Consider the following 23,474-nt stretch of genomic DNA (forward strand, 5'->3'; position numbering starts at 1 on the left):
TATTTTCATGAATGGAGGAACCCTGAGGTGTTCCGTGATTTCTGCTCTCCTTCCATTCTCATGTAATCTTTCTCCTTTTTCTCTGCTTACTCCACTCTGGGGTGTCCCCTTGGAGTGAGTTTGAATACAATCAGAGAAGACATTTGGATTTGGAGCCATAGATTTGGTAGAGCCTCTGTTCTTAGACTAGTGAATGGATTGTTATGGAATGGGCAGGGTTTACTCTTTCCAAAAAAAAGTCACTTTTTTTTTTTTTTTTTTTTTTTTGGAGAGTGTGTGTGGTGGTGGTGGTGGTGGAGGGGCAGAGGGAGAGGGAGAGAGAGAATCTTAAGCAGGCTCCATGCTGGGCTTGATCTTTTGACCCTGAGATAATGACCTGAGCTGAAATCAAGCGTCAGATGCTTAACCGACTAAGCTACTCAGGCGCCCCAAGTCACATTTTTATTGTAACTTTTTCTGAAATGTGTTACATATCTCGTTGCCTAACTGGAACTTAGCTCAGTGACTTAGGGTCATTCAGTTTACAGATATAAATGTGTAAGAATAAAACTAGGTCCCTGTCCTCAAGGAATTTGTGGTCTAGTTAGAGGAGGCACATTTAAGAATATCAATTACTATTATACTTCTGTATTATAGTGAGACCTATCTAGGCAGAAAGGGTAGATTGTTGCTATGTTAAATGGCCCCATACAACCATCTCTTTTTGAGATTGCTTTTTGTTAGTTTTTTTCTGTTTTCTTTCTTTGTTAGTGGTATTTCCCAGTTTGTTCTTAATCTGTGAAACTAGGTAGCTGACCATGTTAAAATTGTGTATACATTTGTAAAATGGCTCAGGATGGGGCCCAAAGATCTTAAAAGTACAAGATGACACTTGCATATTTTCAGTTATGTTCCAGGCCAGTGCTTCTCAAAATTTAAATGTGCGTTAGAATTACCTGGGGATCTTGTTAAAATGTAGATTCACTAGATTTGCTTGGGACCTGAGATTTCTGACTGACTAGCTTCTAGGTGATGGCAATTCTGCTGGTTCATGGACCATACTCTTTAGCAAGGTTCTAGATGATGTATAGCTCAAAATTTGGCCAGAGGAATTTATCTCTATATATTACCTGCTATATTTTTTCCCCTAACACATTATGCTGTAATTTATCTGATTACATGATTTATCATTGCTGTTTACATAGTGAACTTCTCAAGGGCAGTGGCTGATAGCAGGTGGCTCAGTAGATGTTTATTGTCTGAATGACTTTTGTAAAATCATGTGCAATAACATACCAACCTGTCATTTCATATACATTTTCTGACTCCATTGTTTTTGTGAACTGTGTAATCGTCTGCTTGTATGCTCACCTTTTCAGAAAATAGCTCTCTAACTTTCTGAAACTGCAGCCACGTAAGCTCAGAGGGTGTGGAGAAATCTTTTAAAAATGTTTATAGCGAGTTTGAAATTATTATTAAAAAAATTTTTTTTTTCTATTAAGTAAACTACTCCCAATATGGGTCTTGAGTTCATGACCCTGAGATCAAGAGTCTCATGTGCTACTGACTGAGCCAGCCAGGTGCCCGCGAGTTTGAAATTATTTAAATTTAAACAAGCTATTGGTTTGTAAAAATCAAACAAATGTTAAATTTTTACAGTTCAGAGATTGATAATTACTCTTCTCGGTATTGAAGCAGTCAGCCTTGGATTTGAACAAAAGTTTCTCATTTTCTGAGGTGTTCTTCATGACATAAGGCCTAAACATCTAAAGTCATAATTTAAAAAATATATTTTATATAGATATTAATTTTACAACAACTGTTGGTATCCTGAGTTTAGTTTAAAATTTTTGTACAATATTCACTTTATTTTTTTTTTTTTTAAAGATTTTTATTTGAGAGAGAGAGAGAGAGAGCACATGAGAGGGGGGAGGGTCAGAGGGAGAAGCAGGCTCCCTGCTGAGCAGGGAGCCCGATGCGGGACTCGATCCCAGGACTCCAGGATCATGACCTGAGCTGAAGGCAGTCGCTTAACCAACTGAGCCACCCAGGCGCCCTACAATATTCACTTTAAAATCATGATTATAATTTATTGCTAAACTTTTCATAAAATTGTAAAAGCAGTTCATAAAGAAGCTTTTATTTTTCATTTGAAATGTGAATAGAATTGTTTTGGGAATAATAGGGTCTTTTTCAAAGTTCTGTGCACTTTGTAAATAGTGTTCTCAGTGCTTCCCATTTCATAAGCATTGAAATATGAGGAGAGATTTAAGGAGTAGGTGATTGCAATTTCAGACATGATATAATCAGTATATTTACATATAAGAAATACATTTAATATGAAAGAGAATGGGACTCGTTGTTTAAGAGGAATATTAGCAGCTTGTGGTTCTGGGCAGACTAGGTATTACCTTGAAGAAAAGGAAAAGGAAAATAAGCCTTATTGTTTTGAATTAGGGGTTTTTAAGTGACAGCTGTTTGATTTTGTAAATTGTAAGCAGAATGCAGACAATAATTAGAAATTAAGAAGACTTAAAAAAAGAAATTAAGATTTATTTTGTTTATACTGTTTACATTAATGTTTTTCTTATAATTCAGATTTTACTGTTTTTTCTTAAAGATTTTATTTATTTATTTGAAAGAGAGAGAATGAGAGAGAGAGAGCATGAGAGGGGGGAGGGTCAGAGGGAGAAGGAGACTCCCCGCTGAGCAGGGAGCCCCATGCGGGACTTGATCCCGGGACTCCAGGATCATGACCTGAGCCAAAGGCAGTTGCCCAACCAACTGAGCCACCCAGGCGCCCCTGTTTTTAAAGGTAATTCCTAAATAATAATTCAGTTCTAGGATTTTGCTCCTGTGGATGTTAGTAACTGGTTTCTGCATGCCAAAAAAAAAGTGTTCAGTTAATTTATTTTCCTTTATTTGTACTTACTGTAAAGAGTACAGGTGCATTCCCTAGCTTAGAGGCAAGTCAGGTAATTCTGGAGCACCCTGTTAAGTGTGCTGCAGTACACAGCCAACTTATGAGTAGGTGTCTTCTGAACAGAATTGAGAAACTATGTGTGGCAAATCATTTCTGCTGCTTATGCTAAAATGTGGATTCTACTTGGTATAAACTAAAAACAGTGGCTTCCCTCATGTCTCAAAAAGCAAAACAGAGTTTAGCAAAGCATTCAGCAGACATTAACTAAATACTGGTTATATTCAAGTTGTTGTGTGGTGTTTTAGAAAAAATTTGAGACAGATTTAAAACCAGAAGCCAGAAGTTGCATTGTTTTCACTTGCTTGAATAGGATTATATAGCTTGAAAGGGGACAGTGCTTGAAGTAACTTATTTAGATATTGAGAATTATGAATGAAGAATAAATCAGTCCCATGTTAGGCTTACAAGAACAAATTGTTTCTTGTGGAAATGCAAGAGCAGTAAGTTAAGAGCCAATTAAAAAAAAAGCCTATTTCCTGAAATTTCATGTATATTTGTTTTTAAGAGTCTGTCTAACCTCTGACCTGAGCTGAGAAAATGATCAGTAATTAAATCATTAAATCATTTGTTTCAAGTTTCCTCTCTTTTTCTTGAGAGTTAAAGAAGTTTTTTCTTACCCTTAAGCTGACAGCATTTCATAGTTGGGTGGGAATGCTGTAGTATGTGCTTTTCTTGCTTTAAAGCAGTTGTTACATAAAACTAGTTGCTATGGTGATATTTAATAATTTTAGCAGGATATAAGAAAAATACTATATGTTTGCATAGGGCTTTATCTCTTATGTGATGCTCATATATACTATCTCATTTGGCTTTTACAACAATTCTATGAGAAGGGGAAGTTATGAATTATTGTAGTTTTCTGGTTAGAGATGAGAAGACAGGCTTAGGATTGTCAGATGACAAACCCAGTTAGTGGAAAATCTGGGACTTAAACTTCTATCTCTTTCAGGCCTGTGTTCTTTCTAAGTTGATTGCATATATTATGTATTTCACATATACTTAAACTTGACACCTAGAGAGAACCCAATTAAAAATACGCTAGTTCTGGGGCACCTGGGTGGCTCAGTCAGTTAGGCGTCTGACTCTTGATATCAGCTCAGGTCTTCATCTCAGGGTTGTGAGTTCAAGCCCTCTGTTGGGCTCTACACTGAGTGTGGAGCCTACTTAAAAAAACTAAAAATAAATAAAAATTAAAATGTGCTAGTCTGTACTCAATCTTGTGTTTTGAAAGGCACACTATTCTAACATATGCATTGTTGAACATATGTATCTGTGGCACCTATAAAACTAAGGATATGCATAAGCTGTGTACCACATTGTCTGTCTTATATACACAAAAAGGGACAATTCATGATTGATACGGTGGGATGTGATACAGAGCATTATATACTATAGCTTTAAAGCTCTTTAGTTTTCATAATGTATTCTTATACCCTTGCCAAAAATAAATAGATTAGTTTTTGATCTTGAGATATTATGCTTATATATTCACATTTAGATAATATGTACATATCTGATATTATGTGTTTAAATGTATTTGTGTAATTATGTTAAGTACGTTATGTAAGTAATATAATTATATTACATGTACCTATATCATATATAAAATAGAATTATTATTTACAGTCTGTGAGAACATAGTAATATTTAATTAGAAAATAGAAGTAATTATACAGTTTAGTAACTTCATCAGCTCAGTAATTTTTCTGTTTTATTCAGGGATATTGGAGAAACAAGAAACTTTTTTTTTTCTTTTTAAAGATTTTATTTAATTATTTGAGAGAGAGAGAGGGAGCACACAAGGGGGGGGGTTAGGAGCAGAGGGAGAGGGAGAAGCAGATGACCCCCCTCCCCTGCTGAGCAAGAAGCCTGACACAGGGTTTGATCCCAGGACCCTGGGATCAGTATCTGAGCTGAAGGCAGATGCTCAACCAACTGAGCCACCCAGGTGCCCCAAGAAACTTGGTTTTAAAATAGCTCTCTTGTGGTTACTTTCCCCTTTCAGGAGTTTCTAACGTTTGTTTTGAAGTATAAAAGTGACCCATAGAAGAATGTATTTATCTCATATAGCTGTGCAATTAAATACTAGCAATTCTTGAGCTTTATATTGTAGATTCTATTTAGGTTTAACCACTGACACAAAGGTAAATGAGATTCTCTTTAATCAAATTATCATTGATGATTGCAATGCAAGTTAAAAAAAAAATCTATTGTGTATTTCTTTGCCATACTAATCTCCATTGGTAAAGTACCCTTGGAAAGACGTGCAGTGTTGTCACCTCATTTGTAGTAGTGTTCCTTTATTTTCTAAAATGATGGTTTCAAGGAAAGGAATATTGGTAGTGTTTCTTTTCTCATTACATTTTGGATAAGTTTGAAATTTGTGATAGAAATAAGTAATGTGCTGTTTTATGTTGACTTGTGGTGTTTTCATCCTATTCGTTCTCTTGGGCAAAGGACATACTCTCTTTTCCAAGTAAACTACTGCTTTGGTGGGGTGGGGGAAACCTGGTGCATTTCTTTGTGCATTGAAAGTGCTGGAAAGTCGGGATGCCTGGGTGGCTCAGTTGATTGAGCGCCTGGCTCTTGATTTCAGCTCAAGTCATGATCTCAGGTTTCTGAGATGGAGCCCCACATCCATTGAGTTCTGGGCTCAGCAGCGAGTCTGTTTCTCCCCCCCACACACACACCTGCTCTCTCTCTCAAAAATAAATAAATAAAATATTCAAAAAAAGGAGTGCTGGAAAGTCACCTCTTATGTATAGAAAAGAACAGTATATTAGGGATTTTTTATTTTGAGGAAGCATGAAAGAGGAAAGACTTTGGAGTACTCTCTAAAGTCAACTTCCCATTAGTAAAGAAAATATTCTTCCATTATGCAAGCAAAGGCTTACGGCAAATGCATTGCAACATTATACATAGAGTAAAAGTTATGAGAAGCTGCTTAAGCTGCTTTTTTTTTTTTCTTTTGCTTAGGCAAAAATTCCTGAGTTTTTTCTTAGCAGAAGGGGCACACCCCATTGGTACCATTGGTGCAATTTGATCTACATGGATTATGGATCAAAAATAAGTCTGAAGATTTAAAGCATCTGTTCCATTTGTAGTTAATTTTAGTAGTTTACAGAGCAGCGTTCTATGATCTCTGTCTCCTTTGCCTTTTGCACAGTGCTGAAATACTGTAGATACCATGTTCGGCTTGTCAAGCATAGAGGACTAGATTTACACCTTCTTTACTTGGCACAAGATCCTGCTTAAATAAAAATTCTGGAGAGGGTTATATTATTTGGCAAGGGAATCTCCCAAAGCTGCTTTTGTGGATCTGATCCTGATACAAAATTTCACTAATTTTTTTCTCAACCCGGTGAATGGGATTTTTTTTTCTCTTGGCATTCAAATATACAACTTATTAAAATGCTGTAATAAGTGTGTCTGCTTCTGACAAAAACCCAGATAACATCAAGATTTCGTAATTACCATATTTTGTTCTCATAGACTGTAAGGTGTCATGGTCATTTCTTAATATGTCTCATACTGTTTGCTGTTAGAAAGTTTTGATGGAGGCGCCTGGGTGGCTCAGTCGTTAAGCGTCTGCCTTCGACTCAGGTCATGATCCCAGGGTCCTGGGATCAAGCCCCGCATCGGGCTCCCTGCTTGGCAGGGAGCCTGCTTCTCCCTCTCCCACTCCCCCTGCTTATGTTCCCTCTCTCATTGTCTCTCTCTCTTTCTCTGTCAAATAAATTTAAAAAGTCTTAAAAAAAAGTTTTGATGGTTTGAGGGGCACCGGGGTGGCTTAGTTGGGTAAGCATCTGATGCTTGATTTTGGCTCAGGTCGTGATTTCAGGTTTGTGAGATGGAGCCCCACATCAGGCTCCACATTGGGTGTGGAGTCTGCTTGAGATTCTCTCTCTCCCTCTTCCTCTGCCTCCCCCACCCCACTCTCCAGCTTGCTCACTCTTTCTCTAAATAAATAAATAAATAAATAAAAATAAAAAACCTTTCTTAAAAAAAAGTTTTGATGGTTTGAGATTGGTATTTAAAAATAAGTTATACATGGGCTCCTGGGTGGCTCAGTTGGTAGAGAATGGGACTCTTGATCTTGGGGTCATGAGTTCAAGCCCCACATAGAGCTTACTTAAAAAATATATAAATAAATAAAATAAAAATAAGTTACACAGTACATATAATGGTCATTGAGCTTCATATCTACTGTAGGAGTGAATGTGTAACAAAGTTGTCTTATTTTCATTTCTACCAAATATCACACAAAATATTCAGGAACTAATTAAGGAGTATTGGTGTGATAGTAATTTGTAACCAGTTTGCTAACAATAGTAGCAAAATAAGTTCAGACAAAAATTTTGATGCTGATGTGTCAGGACCTGGGCGTTAAGAAATAACCAGAAATAAGGTGGCACAAAGTAAGTCATGAAACCACAACTTCACATGTGCAACTTGACACTGTTACACAATCTGGGGCTGGTGCTTAGAACTAGTTAGCTGGTCATTTTTGAGTTTTAAGTAATTGATCAGAGGCTTATGCCTGGATGTAATATATATGTAGGCAAGCTGGCCTGTCATGGTTTAATCTGTGCTCATAGTGATTTACATTCCAGACAAATCCAAACAGACTGCACTTCAGAAGGAGCTGTTCCCAACTTTTTTGAGTGGGTTTCAAATAATAGGACTTAAGATAAAACTTGGAACCACCAGCTAGATCTCCAGTACCTCGCACAGTGGCTAGCAGGTAGTTGTGCTCAATATATATTTATTGAAGGTTTGAATAAAAGAGTACTTTTGGCAGGGAAAGAAAATTCAGAACAAGGGTTAGAGAGAGGTATAGGAAAGTAACGGAGGGCGCCTGGGTGGCCCAGTCGTTAAGCGTCTGCCTTCGGCTCAGGTCGTGATCCCAGGGTCCTGGGATCGAGCCCCGCATCGGGCTCCCTGCTCCGCGGGAAGCCTGCTTCTCTCTCTCCCACTCCCCCTGCTTGTATTCCCTCTCTCAATGTGTCTCTGTCTGTCAAATAAATAAATAAAATCTTTAAAAAAAAAAAAAAAGGAAAGTAACGGAAACTTAAGGAGAGTGTTTTAAGAAGAGAATCTTACTTTGCAGAGTATGTAAAGAGGACAAGGACTGAGATAGATGATTAATGACTTTTTGGAGCAGTTCAGGAAAAGGCTGGAGGGTTTGAGTGAATGAGGAGAGAGTAAGTAGAGATGAGTGGTGATTACTGTTTGCAAGGAGTTGAACTGGAAAAGGAGGGGGAGAGAGTACTTTGAATGGGAGTAGGTCATGTATAGGACCTATTTAAATAAGCAAATGTGGAAATATTTGAGGGAACAGTAATCACAGGCTATATTGTTCTTTATATTTTTGAATGCTGTAAGTTCTGAGTCCATTTTATCTTTTGGCTCTGTTTAATACTGCTAGCAGACTCAGAAGTTTGAGCAATATCCTATACAGTAAAAATAACATGTTTAAGATGTTTACATAGCAGGGATATTTTATTGGGCTTTTATTGGTTTCCTTAATAGTGCAGCTTTTAAATTTTTATTTTTATCAAACAATAATATATCTTAGACCCCAATCACTTTAAGATACAAAATTAATTTTTAAAAATTGGAAAAAAATTGGTAATTGGTTTTTGTCTATAGTTTCTCTGTACTCTTTGGAGTTTAGGTGATTAACGTATATTCTAGGTCCCATGTGGTCTTTTTTTTTTTGTAATGGATTAGATTTTTTTTTATTTAAATTCAACTAGCCAACAATAGTACATCATTAGTTTCAGATCTAGTGTTCATTGATTCATCAGTTGCGTATAACACCCAGGGCTCATCACATCACGTGCCTTCCTTAATGCCCATCCCCCAATTACCCCATCCCCCGACCCACCACCACTCCAGCAACCCTCAGTTTGTTTCCTGTAGAGAGTCTCTCAGGTTTTTCTCCCTCTCTGATTTCTTCCCATTCAGTTTTCCCTCCCTTCCCCTATGATCCTCTGCACTATTTCTTATATTCCACATATGAGTGAAACCATATGATAATTGTCTTTCTCTGATTGACTTATTTCGCTCAGCAAAATACTCTCTGGTTCCATCCACGTCGATGTAAATGCTAAGTATCCATCCTTCCTGATGGCTGAGTAATATTCCATTGTGTGTGTGTGTGTGTATATATATATATACACACATATATACATATACATATATACATATATATATACACACACACACACAAACACCACATCTTCTTTATCTGTTCATCTGTTGATGGACATCTCTGCTCTTTCCACAGTCTGGCTATTGTGGACATTGCTGCTATGAACATTGGGGTGCAGGTGCCCTTTGGATCACTACCTTTGTATCTTTGGGGTAAATACCTAGTAGTGTAATTCCTGGGTCATAGGGTAGCTCTATTTTTAACTTTTTGAGGAATCTCCATACTGTTTTCCAGAGTGGCTGCACCAGCTTGCATTCCCACCAGCAGTGCAGAGGGTTCCTCTTTCTCCACATCCTCGCCAACATTTGTTGTTCCCTGTCTTGTTAATTTTAACCATTCTGACTGGTGTGAGGTGGTATCTCATTGAGGTTTTGATTTGTATTTCCTTGATGCCAAGTGATGTAGAGCATTTCTTTATGTGTCTGTTGGCCATTTGTATGTCTTCTTTGGAGAAACATCTGTTGGTGTCTTCTGCCTATTTCTTTTTTTTGTTGTTTTTTTTAAGATTTTATTTATTTGACAGAGAGAGACACAGCGAGAGAGGGAACACAAGCAGGGGAAGTGGGAGAGGGAGAAGCAGGCTTCCTGCGGAGCAGGGAGCCTGATGCAGGGCTCGATCGCAGGACCTTGGGATCACGACCCGAGCCGAAGGCAGGCACTTAATGACTGAGCCACCCGGACGCCCCATCTTCTGCCTATTTCTTGACTGGATTCCTTGTTTTTTGGGTGTTGAGTTTGATAAGTTCTTTATAGATTTTGGATACTAGCCTTTTATCTGAAATATTATTTGCAAATATATTCTTCCATTCTGTAGGTTGCCTTTTAGTTTTGTTGACTGTTTCCTTTGTTGTGCAGAAGCTTTTTATCTTGATGAAGTCCCAGTAGTTCATTTTTGCTTTTGTTTCCCTTGGCTTTGGAGACATGTCTAGGAAGCAGTTGCTGTGGCCGAGGTCGAAGAGGTTGCTGCTTGTATTCTTGTCTAGGATTTTGATGGATTCCTGTCTCACATTTAGGTCTTTCAAAAAGGATTAGAATTTAAGAATTTGGTTTGATTTGGTTTACTTGGTAGACTGAAAGGCTTCATGAATTAAAAAAAATTTTTTCCATTCGGAGGACATCCTACCTAAAGTTAGAAATTTATCTCAATTTGCTGAGGTGACAAGAGTGTTATTCTGAAGTTGAATAGGCTATGAGAAATCATACAGACTATGTAGTAAGTTGCTAGGAATGATTGCTAATTGCTTAATTCTAGGGCTATTTCATTATTTTGTATGAATGCTTTCTATTTCTATAAAAAACATTTATTGAGTGCTAATTTTGCCTTTAAATATTTATTCTTAACTAAATGAAGAGTGACTTAGTGTTTCCACATATGTGTTTTCTCCTTTCTGTGTTTTATTATTATCTCATTTGTCTCAGGATTTCTGTTACGTGTAGCCATAAATGGTTCATGTGAACAACTTACTGTCTGACAACTACAGTGAAGGCTTCAGTGCCTATGGAGTCTATCCAGAAAGAGAGTTGAAAAGGACAGATTCAGGCAAGCTGTAGGCATTAAGATGGAATGGAAAGAGGAGTGGGAGGGATACTCTGGTAGAACAGAAGATAATTCATATGCTGTATGAATACTTCTCACCTCTTGATTCATGGTACTGGGACTATCCAGTACTATCCCCATTTTATAGGTGAAGAATAAGTTTGTATTCTAGGTCATGCAGCTGTTAAGTGTATAAAGTCTGATGTCACATTTTCTGATTTTAAATTTTATATTATTTTCTCTGTAATATGTTGCCTCAAAGCCTTTATATCCTCAGTTCCTTGGTGGTCTTGCTATTGAGCTGCCATGTCAACAGTGTAGGAGTTTGTTCCTTTCCCACAATGGTAGTTAAATGAACTGGTTTTAGCTTGAGGAATTAAAGAGGCAAGGCAGGCTCTTACCCTTTAACCTAAGGTGTGGCTTGAACCCGATACACTCCTTCATTGAAATGGTAAATGAGAGTTTGACACAGTAGATTTCATTTGAAAGCCCTAAATTAAAGTATTCCTAAACTTTTTCTGATAGTTACTTCTTTTATAACATTTTTATTGACATATAATTTATGTACCATAAAATTCACCCATCTGAAGTATACATATAGTTCAGTGGTTTCACTATATTCAAAGTGTCAGGCAGTCATCACCATGATTTAAGTTTAGACTATTTTTATTACCCCCAAAAGAAACCCCCTACCCATTAGCAGTCACTCTCATTCCTTGTCACTCCAGACCCGACAACCACTGATTCTGTCTCTGTACATTTGTCTACTTTAGACATTTCTGAGTGGAGTCATACAATATGTGGCCTTTGTGTCTGGTTTCTTTCACTTAGCATACTGTTTTCAGGGTTTATCAACGTGTTACATGTATCAATACTTCATTCCTTTTTATTGCTGAGTAATATTCCATTGTATGAATATGTTACATTTTATTTATTCATCAGGTGATGGACTTTTGGATTCCTTCTACTTTTTAGCTATTATAAATAATACTATCATAAGCACTGATGTACAAGTTTTTTGTTGTCTTTTTTATGAGGTAAAATATATATAACATTAAGTTTTACCATTTTAATAGGTATGATTCAGTGACATTAAGTACATTCACAATTATGTACAAACATCTCTCACCACTATCCATTTCCAGAATTTTTCATCATCCCAAACAAACGCTTTATAACTAGTAAACAATAACTTCCCATTCACCTCTTTTACCTGTAGCCCCTGGTAACTTCTATTTTCTATCTCTGTCATACAGTATTTACTCATTTGTGGCTGGTTTATTTCACTTATCACTTGTCTTCAGAGTTCATCCATGTTGTACCATCTGTCAGAATTTCCTTCCTTTTTAAGGCTGAGTAATATTTCATTGTATGTATATACCGCATTTTGTTTACCCATCCATTGATGGATATTTGGGTTGTATCCACTTTTTGGCTATTGTGAATAATGCTGCTATGAATGTGGACGTAGAAATAACTGTTTGAGTCCTTGTTTTTAGTTCTTTTGGATATATACCCAGAAGTGGAATTGCTAGATTATATGGTAATTCTCTATAACTTTTAAGTAACTGCCAAACTTTTCCACAGTGGCTATGCCATTTTACATTCCCACCCGCAGTGCACAAGGATTGTAATTTCTCCACATTCTTGTCCTTTTTTTGATACTGGCCATCTTAATGGGTATGAAATTTAGTGTGTCTTTTTGATATTAGCCATTCTTGTGAATGTAAAATGGTATCTCATTGTGGTTTTGATTTAAACTTCCTTAATGGCTAATGATGTTGAATGTCTTTTCATGACTTACTGGTCATTTGTATATCTTTTCTGAAGAAAGAAGAGTTGTCAGATGCCTTGGAAAGGTTAAATTAAGGTAAAGATTTGGATATTGGGCAGGAAGTGGGGAGCATAGGGAGAGTGGCCGTATGGAGTGGTAGGGGTGAAAGAGGGAGGAGAAATGACACCGGGGGAGTAAAAGAGGGAATTGAGGAGAAGATGAGGGAGAAGTAGTGACATACAATGTTGAGAAGTCTTTCAGAAAGCTTGCTGTGAAAGGAACAACCAAGAGTTTGGTAACTAGATGGAAAGGAAAGTTTGGAGGAGCTTTTGTAGTGGTGTTGATGTTGTTTCTAATGCCGATATTGAGCTTTCTGGAAAAAGAGAAAGTGGAAGATAGGAGAGAGGGGATAATTGGTGGCACATGGCCTCAGAGGAGTTCAGGGGAAGAGAGGAGACCCAGGTGAAGTTACCAGTGTTAAGGCTAGGGCAAGGATACGTAGATGTCTGTGCATAGAGGAAAGACAGAAATGATGTCTGGAGGTGATGGTTCGTTGCTTCTGTTTGTTTTTGGAGAGGGGCTGAGATCAAAGGGAAGAGAAGCCTGCTGGCCTATGTTTTTTCTTTCAAGTCAGATGAGATAAAGTGGCTATGGAGGTGTTCTGAAGAAAGTGGTGAATAGGAAATTTTCAGCCAGCGTTGATGGCAAGCAGATAGAGAAGATGGTGAATTTATGATAGCATCATAAAATTGTCTTAATTTATTTTCCTGTGAAGTCTTTATTGAGCAGAGTATAGGGACAAAAGAAGGCAGAATTGGTTAGATTAACCAACCCAATGCTGAGAATATGTAGCTTTCTGAAAGAGGCAGGAGGACAAAGGAGTGACATTTAGGGTGTTAAGAATGTGCTTAAGGTCTTAGCCCATGGAGTTAAGACAGAGGACAAGAAGTGAAACATCCTTCTTGTTACTTTCTTCCTGCAAATATTTGTTCATTTTAGACTACAATAATAACTCTCCAAAAAAAAAAAAAAAAAGACATTAAAACTGTCCTGTAGGGGCGCCTGGGTGGCTCAGGTCATGACCCCGGGGTCCTGGAATCGCCCCGTGTCGGGCTCCCTGCACAGCAGGAAGCCTGCTTCTCCCTCTCCCACTCCCCCTGCTTGTGTTCCCTCTCTCACTGTGTCTCTCTCTGTCAAATAAATAAAATCTTAAAAAAAAAAAAAACTGTCCTGTAAGCACTCTACTTGAGTAAACATTTTTTAATAGCTTCCCAGTGCGTGTGGGAAAGAGTGGGTGGGGAGTGGGAATAGTGTACTATTTCTCTAACACATATATGCTGTATGTTAGTTTTAAAACTGCCCGTTTTTTAAAACTTACTGTATTTCATTAATATGATAAATATTTTCTGTGTCATTAATTGTCTTTCAGCATTTTAAATTGTTGCCTGGTATTCTGTCTACTAATTTAAATCAGTTACTCATTTTAAGACAGCTACATTGTAGTTTTCATAGTCATAATAAGCACTACTTTGAACATGCTTTTAGCTGAATCATTTTACTCATTCGCAATTGTTGCTGACTGAAAGGAAATAAATGTTAAAAAGGAATCCATAAATATTTAAATTGTTCAAGCAGTACATACAAATATGACGTAAATATACTCAAGCTTTACTGACTGATGCTACATGCGAAGTAAATGTCCTTCTCACCTCATTTCTCTGAAGTAGCCACCTTTCACAATTTTGGGTTTTGTTTTAATGGATACTGACATACCTCTGACCCACTTCTAGTCCCTGGCAACTACCATTTTCTTTCTGTCTCTGTGAATTTGACTATTCTAGGTACCTCAAATAAGTATAGTTGTACAGTATTTGTCTTTTTGTGATTGGCTCATTTCACGTAGCATAATGTCCTCAAGATCCATTCATGTTGTAAGTGTGTCAGTGCCTTTCCTTTCTAGGGCTGAATGATATTCCATTTTGTGTGTTTATACCCCATTTCATTTATGCATTTATCCACTGAAGTATATTTGGGTTGCTTCCACCTTTGGCTATTGTGAATAATGCTGTTATTAACATGGGTGTACAAATACCTGTTCAATGTTCAAGTTCCTGCTTTCACTTCTTTTGGATATAGAATCAGAAGTGGAATTGCTGGATCATGTGGTAATTCTGTATTTTAATTTTTTGAAGAATAGCCATACCGTTTTCCATAGTGGCTACACCATTTTACATTCCCACCAACAGTGCACAGCGTTCTAATTTCTCCACATCCTCGCCAACACTTATTTTCTGTTTGTTTGTTTTTTTATAATAGCCATCCTAAATAGGTGTGGTTTTAAAAGACTTGATTTTTAAATTCTTCCAGACCTTCTTAAGAAGAATAGTTAATAAATAATATATATGCATCATACACTTAACCAGTTGAACTATTGATATTTATGTTTAAAATTGAGACAGTCATACAGCCAAAAAGTTAAAAACAACTCTAATGTCCATTAACTGATGAATAGATAAAATGTAGTATAGGGGTGCCTGGGTGGCTCAGTCAGTTAAATGTCCAACTCTTGATTTTGGCTCAGGTCTTGATATCAGGGTCCTGAGATCAAGCCCCAAGCTAGGCGTGGAGCCTGTTTGGGATTCTGTCTCCCTCTCCCTCTGTCCTCCCCCTACTACCCCTCCACGTGCATGCTCAGGCTTGCGTGTGCTTGCACTTTGTCTCTCTCTCTCTCAAAAAAAAATAATAAAATGTAGTATATACATGCAGTGCAATATTATTTAGCAATAAAAATCATGTACTGATACATGCTACAAAATAGACTTTGAAAACATTATGCTGAGTGAAAGAAACCAGACACAAAGACTACATAAATAAGATTCCATATATAAGATGTCCAGAATTGGGGCACTGGCTCGCTCAATTGGGAGAGCATAGCATGTGACTCTTGATTTTGGGGTTGTGAATTCGAGCCCCGTGTTGGGTGTCAAGATTACTTAAAAATGAATAAACTTTAAAAAATAAAATAAAATGTCCAGAATAGGTAAATGTGTAGAGACAGAAAGTAAGTCAGTGGTTGTCAGAGGCTGGGAGCCAGGTGAGGAGGAGTGGAGAATGGTTGATGATAATGGATATGGAGTTTGAGTGCAGAAAGGTATACGTTAAAAAAAGAAGAGAGAGATGAACTAAATCTTGTTTTCATCTTGTGTTTGGAATATATACAATTAAAGTTTCCATCAGTTTTTTAAATTATAGGGAAAAGAAGTTTTTAGAACATGGTTGGGGAAAAACAATTTAGAAAATAGTGTAGGGGCACCTGGGTGGCTCAGTTAGTTAAGGGTCTGACTTCAGCTCAGGCCAAGATCTCAGGATCCTGGGATCAAGCCCTGCATCAGGCTCCGCATTAAACGGGAGCTTACTTCTCCCTCTTCCTCTGCCCCTCCCCCTGCTTGTGCTCTCTGTCTCTATCACGAATAAATAAATGAAATCTTAAAAAAAAAAAAAGTGTAATATATAGTCCCCCCCCCAACCCCCGTGGCAGATTTTCTATGACTTTTTAACTTTTAGGAACACAACATATATAATCTAGTTGCTTTTAAAAATTATAATTTCAAATGGATTCATTGTATGGCTTATTCATAAAATAATTATGTACAGAATTTCAAATTGAATTTATTAATCCTAGAATCATTTAGAAATCCATACTTAATTTGGTAGTGCTTGAAAATTCATGTCCCCCCCCCCCCACCACCACCACCATGCCCTCTTAATTTGCATTGTGCAAATGCTTCCGTATGCTAGAAGTTACCATTTGGTTGAAGAAGAAAAATCTTACTTAGTTGGTACCTTGAATAAGCATTAAATTAACTTCATATGAATGTAGTTACGTTGTTTGCCTTGCTATAATTCTAAAACAACTTGGGTTACAATGCTTAGATGAGGTGATTTTTCCACAGAACATCAGGTGAGGGCATATTCTATTATGTTTTATTTAGGTTTTGAAAATATGTTATTGATGACTCATCAGCAGTAATCTCTAGTATTATACTAATAAATATGGTTTCAGTGTCACAGAACCGGGAAGAGACGCATTTCTGTTACTCTGCAACCCCAAAGCTTTGAATTTATTTTGCCATGAACCTTCTGAGCAAAGTAGACAATTATTTTTCAGACTTAACTAGGATAAATGGACAAGGCCTGTACTTTTCTATTTTAGGACCTGCCTGAATGTGCAGTACATTTCTACCAACCTTTAGCTTGTGAGGTCAGTAAGAAGCTACCATCATCAAAGAAGATTTAAAAAACCACAAAACACCCAATCATACTCCACCAGACATGCATCTTGCTTTTGAATGTAGGTATTGCTTATTCAGAAGTAGAAGGAAACTTGGTTTAGGGGAAGGAAAATTCTATTTGAGAGCTAAGTGCCATAGAGTTCCTGTGTCTTGATAGGAACTTGAGCCTTACATGAATTATTTAACTTCACTATTTTCAACTCTTTTCCTACTTTTACAAGTGCATTTGTAATGTTGAAGGTCTGATAACTGAACTTTTGAATACCTTGTTCAGAAGATAATGTTACTTTTAATTATTTAGTTTGTGAGAAATTCCTTTTAGTACTTAAGCTGGAGCATTTTCTGGTTTCTGGCTCATGGTTGTACTGCTGGAGACCACGTTTATGGTTCCCGGGGGGCGGTATCAAAGAATCCAACAGCAGCTGTATCAACAGGGATGTGCTTGTACATTATTATGATTTAAAAAGTATGTTGAGGGTTGGGCATTTTGCCCCAAAATACTGACTTTTTTGTCTGGAATAGTAAGGGATTTGGCAAGGTTACGTCAAAAAGAAACCCAGGATTTTTGCACTGAAAAATGGAAAAATTCTAGTTCTTCATTTATTTGGTAGAAGAATTCCATCTTATGCAATGGTGTTTTCAGTTCATTTCCATACTTAATCATTAAAAATATGGCATTTATTCATCAAAGATCACATTAAATTTTGTTTCACGGTCACAAACAATTTTCAAATTCTAACAGGTGCTCTCGTACATTTTGGCCAGAAGATAATAGATGTAAACCCCATTCTTTATCAACTTACAGTCCTGAACCATTTCTCAACAGCAGACTTGAAATCTCTTTCCCTCACTTTCTCCTCCAACACTTTGGTGACCATAGAGCAAAAGAACAAGATGTTTTTTGTGTGATAACTAGTTATCTTCTTGTTCTTACGAATTTGTAGTAGTTTTGTTAAGAAATCTCTCAAATTTGATCACTACATTTGTGTTGAATATGATCCCAAGTGATTACATTTTCATTTAATTCCTTCCTCTTAAGAGGGCAACACTTTAGTAAATTTATACATTTAGGGGCACCTGGGTGACTAGGTTAAGTGTCTGCCTTCGGCTCAGGTCATGATTCCAGGGTCCTGGGATGGAGCCCCATGTTGGGCTTCCTGCTCAGCGGGGAGCCTGCTTCTCCCTCTCCCTCTCCCTCTGCCTGTCGCTCCCCCCTGCTTGTGTTCCCTCTCTCTTTCAAATAAATAAAATCTTAAAAAAAATTTATACATTTAAACTAATATTTTTGGAATCCTATCATTAAGGGAGATTAACCTTGTCTTATTGAGAGAATGTGGAATGGGAGTAAATTATTTTTCTCAAAACCACCTATACACACAAAAATGTGACAAAATCTTGGTTTCCTGATTGTAGTGGGAGACTGCCTTTTGGGCTGCTTTAAAGAATTTTAGAAATTGTCTGGCTGAGTTGTGGATTTTTATTTGTATAGATTTTTTTATGTATTGTATATTAAAATAATAAAGAGTGAAGCTTCAGCTTTTGAGAATTCTGAGGGAATTCGTTATTTTCAGTGGTTATTTTGTGGCTAAAAATCAATTCATAACATTTGTGAGAGTTTTTTTAAAATATATTCTTCTTAACTATATACAAACAAAATTTATTTCGTGTTTAATTTTCTCTTTAAACATAGTAGACTGAGCATAACTGCTTGATGATTGTATTGTTTTGCTTTATAATACAGTGATGCCATTAGAGCTTTTTTGTTCCTCTAACATTAATTGGACACTGTAAGCCAGGCACTGCCCTAGGCATGATATCTGTATAAGTTATGTACTAACTATTCCCATACTGCAGTGCTTTGAATTCTTGGCTGAATTTCATGATTTCTCCTCCTTGCCACATATTAAGAACATAAATTCTGGAACCCAACTGTTAAAGTTTGAATCTTGGCTCTAGTACTTACTTGATAAGTGATCATAAGCTGTATAACTCCTCTTTGCCTCAACTTTTACATATGTAAACTGGGGCCAGTGATGATTGTGGTTACTTCATAGGGTTGTTGTGAGAATTAAAAAAACACAGGCACAGTGTTTGGAACAGTGCCTGGTACAAAGATAGTGCTATATAAAGTGTTAGTCATTACTATTACCACGAATAGTTGCTATTATTGTGACTTTTCAGTGCTGTCAGCTTGCTTGCCCTGTCTTCTCTTTTTAAATTTCTTTAATCTTGTTAGAAATAAATGCAAAATAAGAGTCAATTGCATGAAACCTGAGATTCCCTTTCAAGCAGATAAAATGCCGTGTATGCTTTGACATTACATTTTGGCTGCTGAGAACCTTCTTTTCATAGACACAATCTTTGACAGACCATGCTTATAAATCAGTCTTGAATAAGAAAAAATAAGAAGTAAAATTGATCTATTAAGGACTTGTTTTTTAGGGAAAAAGATCTTGAAGAAGCTCTGGAAGCAGGAGGTTGTGATCTTGAAACTTTGAGAAATATAATTCAAGGGAGACCACTGCCTGCTGATCTGAGGGCCAAAGTTTGGAAGGTAACTGGAAACTAAAACTTAATCACTTAAGAATAACATTTGAGGATTTTTATGTTCAGTTGTTTAAGCTGCAGAAAACTTTATCATCTTATGAGCATGCTGCATCTAGAGAATTTATTGAATAGCGCAACTTACTGAAATGTGTGTTTCTGTCATGTTTGGTTATTTAATAATTTAGGTTTTAAAAGACAGTGTTTTTCTTTTGTAGTTATTAGAAATGATGTTTATGAAGATTGTTTTATGAAATGGGAAAATGCAGCCAATGAGTAAAATAAGATTTATAATAGCAGCTGGAATTACCTCAGCTATGTTAAAGACAAGGTGGGGAGGGGACATAGGTCTCTCTGGGTGTTGGAATTATAGGATATTTTACTTTGCTTTATTTTCCTCTTCAGCTGTTCTCCAGTGCATGTGTATTACCATTTTTTTAAATTTTAAATTACGATTTGTTATGACTGCAAAAGAAATACTCATCTTTGTTAAAATATATAAGCATAGGATAAGATAAAAATGATCTGCTGTCTATCACCTAGGTAAAACACATAATTATGTCTTGGTATATATCTTTTTATTTTTTCTTCTCTGCACATATATATGTAACAGAAATGGAATTATAACTGTATATAGAATTCTGAATGTTTTATTATAGAAATTTAAAACACAAAAGTAGAGACTTGTATAATGAACCCCCATGGCCTGTCACTTAGCTTTAACTGTTAACATTTGGAAAATCTTGTTTGATTAGCATCTCCATCTTTTCCTCACTACTCCACCCACTGGATTATTTTAAAGTAAATCCTTGGTAGAACACTAAAATACTTTACTATGAAAGTCTAAAAGATAAAGACTTTTAAAATAACCATAATACCATTAAACTGAAAAAAACAGTGAATCCTTAATGTGTCCTCACATGTCTGAAGGGATAGGGGCTCCTTCTGGGGTCTCTTTTATAAGGATACTAATTCCATTATGAGGGCTCTACCCTCATGAGCTAATCACCTCCCAAAGGCCTCATCTCTAAATAACATCATATTGGGGATTAGGTTTCAACAATGAATTTTGTGGGGGGACACAAACATTCAGTCTATAGCATTGATGATGTTTGCTTGAAATAAATTTATATATGCTATTCACTAGATTGGTATGAAGTAGTAAAATTTAATATAGGAAGATTTAAAATAATTGTGTTCATTGTGATCTGACTTAAGGGATCAACATTTGGTGGAGCATAAGTACATTACTTTGTAATCTTAGAAGTATGCATTATTATTTCTAAATTCAGGACTTTCCATTATTACAGCGTTTTTTCCAAGAATGAGAAATGACATATGAAGCTAGTTGCTTTTATCTTTCTTCCAGATTGCTCTAAATGTTGCAGGAAAAGGCGATAGTTTGGCATCATGGGATGGTATTCTAGACTTGCCAGAACAGAATGCTATTCATAAAGATTGTCTTGAGTTTATTGGTAAGTTTAATAATTGTTTTCAAACAGTGAAAAATTCGAAAATAATATTTTGAGGTAAAGGAGTTACCCTATTAGTATCATCTTGTTATAATTTGGGATATGTTGTATTTGTGAAGGGCTGATAAATAGTTTTAGAACTTCTCTTTTTTTTTTTTTTTTTTTTTTTTTTAAAGATTTTATTTATTTATTTGTCAGAGAGACAGAACACAAGCGGGGGAGAGGCAGGCAGGGGGAGAGGCAGGCAGAGGGAGAAGCAGGCTCCCCGCCGAGCAAGGAGCCCGATGTGGGACTCGATCCCAGGACCCTGGGATCATGACCTGAGCCGAAGGCAGCCGCTTAACCGACTGAGCCACCCAGGCGTCCCTAGAACTTCTCTTTTGAAATTCTTATGAAGTAATGTCTAGTATTTTTAAGAAGGGTATTTTTTAGGGTCTTTTTTTTTTATTATATGTTCAGTTCTTCAGGTACCTTTACAGTTTTAAAATTGTTTTTTGTGTAAAGATCTGTATGATTGCATATAGTCTCCACATTAAAGGGGTCTGTGTTCCAAAAGTTTATCTATACATCATAGGTAATGATCTGCTATAAAAAAACTATTGTAAGTCATGAGCGAAAGATTTCCAATCACTCCACAAGGTCTTTTTCAAGATTAAATGAATTTAGTTTGTATTTTTAAATTCATCTACAGTCTTTGGTGTCTTTCTGTTTCTCTTTCATCACATTTTAGTTAAGTTTTGATTAGATAAGCTTTTGTGTACTAACCACAACAGAAACATTATTGCTGGTGTGTGCAAAGGAAAGGGAATTTGGAAGTAGAGAATGAATCACCTTCCCTGACAAAGCTATAGCGGCAGCTGCCCATCATGGGGTAGATGATAATCTGTTGTTTAGAAAAAAATCTTTTTGCTTTCCAGGAATATGGGTTAAGCCTATGTTTTCTACCTTTCTACTTCAGATTATCCATTCTTTGTTTAACATATATATATAGGTTAAGTATTATTGAGTAAGTAAATATCGAATAGCTAGTAAATATTGGATAAGTATAAGGAAACATGTGCTTTCATGTAGTTTTATTTTGTCCTTTTCATGCTCCAAATATACTAAGATAGTGTCATATGTTTGTAAACAAGTGTTATGTGCAATAATGGAGTTTCTAACAGGCCCTTGGCAACTTAATTTTGACACTTCTTTTTAGAACAGCTTTCAGTGCCAGAAGAGAAGGCAACAGAATTACTTTTGGATATTGAATCTGTAATTACCTTTTACTGTAAATCACGTAATATTAAATACAGCACATCCCTTAGCTGGATACATCTACTGAAACCGTTGGTGCATCTTCAACTGCCACGCAGCGATTTGTACAACTGCTTTTATGCTATCATGAATAAGTACATTCCCAGGTAAAATACGTTTTAGTTATTATAGTTTAAAAAATGAGTAAAGGTCTAGTTTGCTTTGAACTAAAGTTGTTAGATTTACTTTGGTGGTAAAGTAAGAGGTTCAAATAATTTTTAGGGTTGTTTGAGTCTTAATGGTTATTTGACTTTATTTTTGTGGTTATAGACATTTTTTAAAGGATTCTTCAGTTAAGAATTTATGCTTGTAGAGTTTATGCCAGTTTTTTCGTAGTATCCCTATTTTAATTTCTTTCCTTATAAAATAAAAATAACATTATAATGTCTATATGGAATGTAAAATTTTTAGAGTGCTTCCTTAAGTGAAGTGCTGGTATTACAGCTTGGAGTGTAATCTTGGATATGCAGGCATTGAACAGGTAATTAGAAGTGTGCTGAGTGTTAGGAGGATGAAATATAGAATGCTATGGGAATTTTTTTTTTTCGGTGGGAGGGGCAGAGGGAGAGGGAGAGAATCTTAAGCAGGTTCCACGCCCAGCGTGGAGTCTGACACAGGGCTTAATCTCAACAACCCTGAGATCATGACATGAGCCTAAATCAAGAGTTGGACACTTAACTGAGCCACCCAGGTGCCCCTAGAATGCTACTGGAATATTTACTGAGGGTGACCTAACTTGCCCTGGAGGTCAGAGATGGCTTTTTTGGGCAAGTGACACTTAGGCTGAGAATAGATAGGTAGATGTTTAGATAGTTGTAGTGGGGGGGGGGGTGCAGGGAGGCTGGGGAAGGGAGTACAGGGGCTGCACTCATGAGGCCAGAGAGAATTCTTGTACTTCCCAGTGCTGTGGATCAGGTAGCCAGGATTTCAGAACCAAAAGGAACTTTTGACATAACCTAGACCAGTGGTTTGGCCACACAGTGAACTGTGGATGCACATTGGAATCATTGAGGGAGCTCTGAAAAATCCTGCGGCCTGTTTATGTACCTGATTATCAAATCTCTGAGCAGGGCACCCAGGCATCATTGTTTTTTCAGAGCTTCTTAACTGACTGCAATATGTAGCCAAAGTAGAGATCTACTATTCTGGAGCTTGGTAGTTAAATGACTACCATTTTTTACTGCTTTCTGTGACAACACATTATACTAAATGCAGGTGCTTTGTGGGTTTTCTCATTTAAACAATGGCCACTGAAGGGTAGTTATCCCTGATTTACAACTACAAAAACTGAGGCAAAGAGAGATTAAAGACCTACTCAGGATTACACTTCTGGTATATGTTTGAGTCAAGATTTGAACCTAAGTGTGGATGGTCACCTGT

The 23,474-nt window shown here is 36.7% G+C and overlaps 1 protein-coding gene across 5 annotated transcripts in view; it reads left to right on the forward strand.

The window, feature by feature from the left end:
* The window catches only part of TBC1D23 (TBC1 domain family member 23), a 55,431-nt gene that overhangs the window by 2,372 nt on the left and 29,585 nt on the right, over positions 1 to 23,474 (forward strand). For 3 of the 5 annotated variants that reach the window (XM_036109704.2, XM_078063234.1, XM_036109703.2), the window contains exons 2-4: positions 19,225 to 19,336; positions 20,696 to 20,801; positions 21,997 to 22,201. In XM_036109704.2, coding sequence (XP_035965597.2) covers positions 19,225 to 19,336; positions 20,696 to 20,801; positions 21,997 to 22,201 — 423 coding nt within the window. Of the gene's footprint in view, positions 1 to 16,703; positions 16,842 to 19,224; positions 19,337 to 20,695; positions 20,802 to 21,996; positions 22,202 to 23,474 lie in introns of those variants that run through there. The other 2 variants (XM_036109705.2, XM_036109706.2) reach the window with 2 other exon arrangements.

The sequence above is a fragment of the Halichoerus grypus genome, chromosome 1 (genome assembly GCF_964656455.1).
Source record: "Halichoerus grypus chromosome 1, mHalGry1.hap1.1, whole genome shotgun sequence".
In the NCBI taxonomy this organism is placed as follows: domain Eukaryota; kingdom Metazoa; phylum Chordata; class Mammalia; order Carnivora; family Phocidae; genus Halichoerus; species Halichoerus grypus.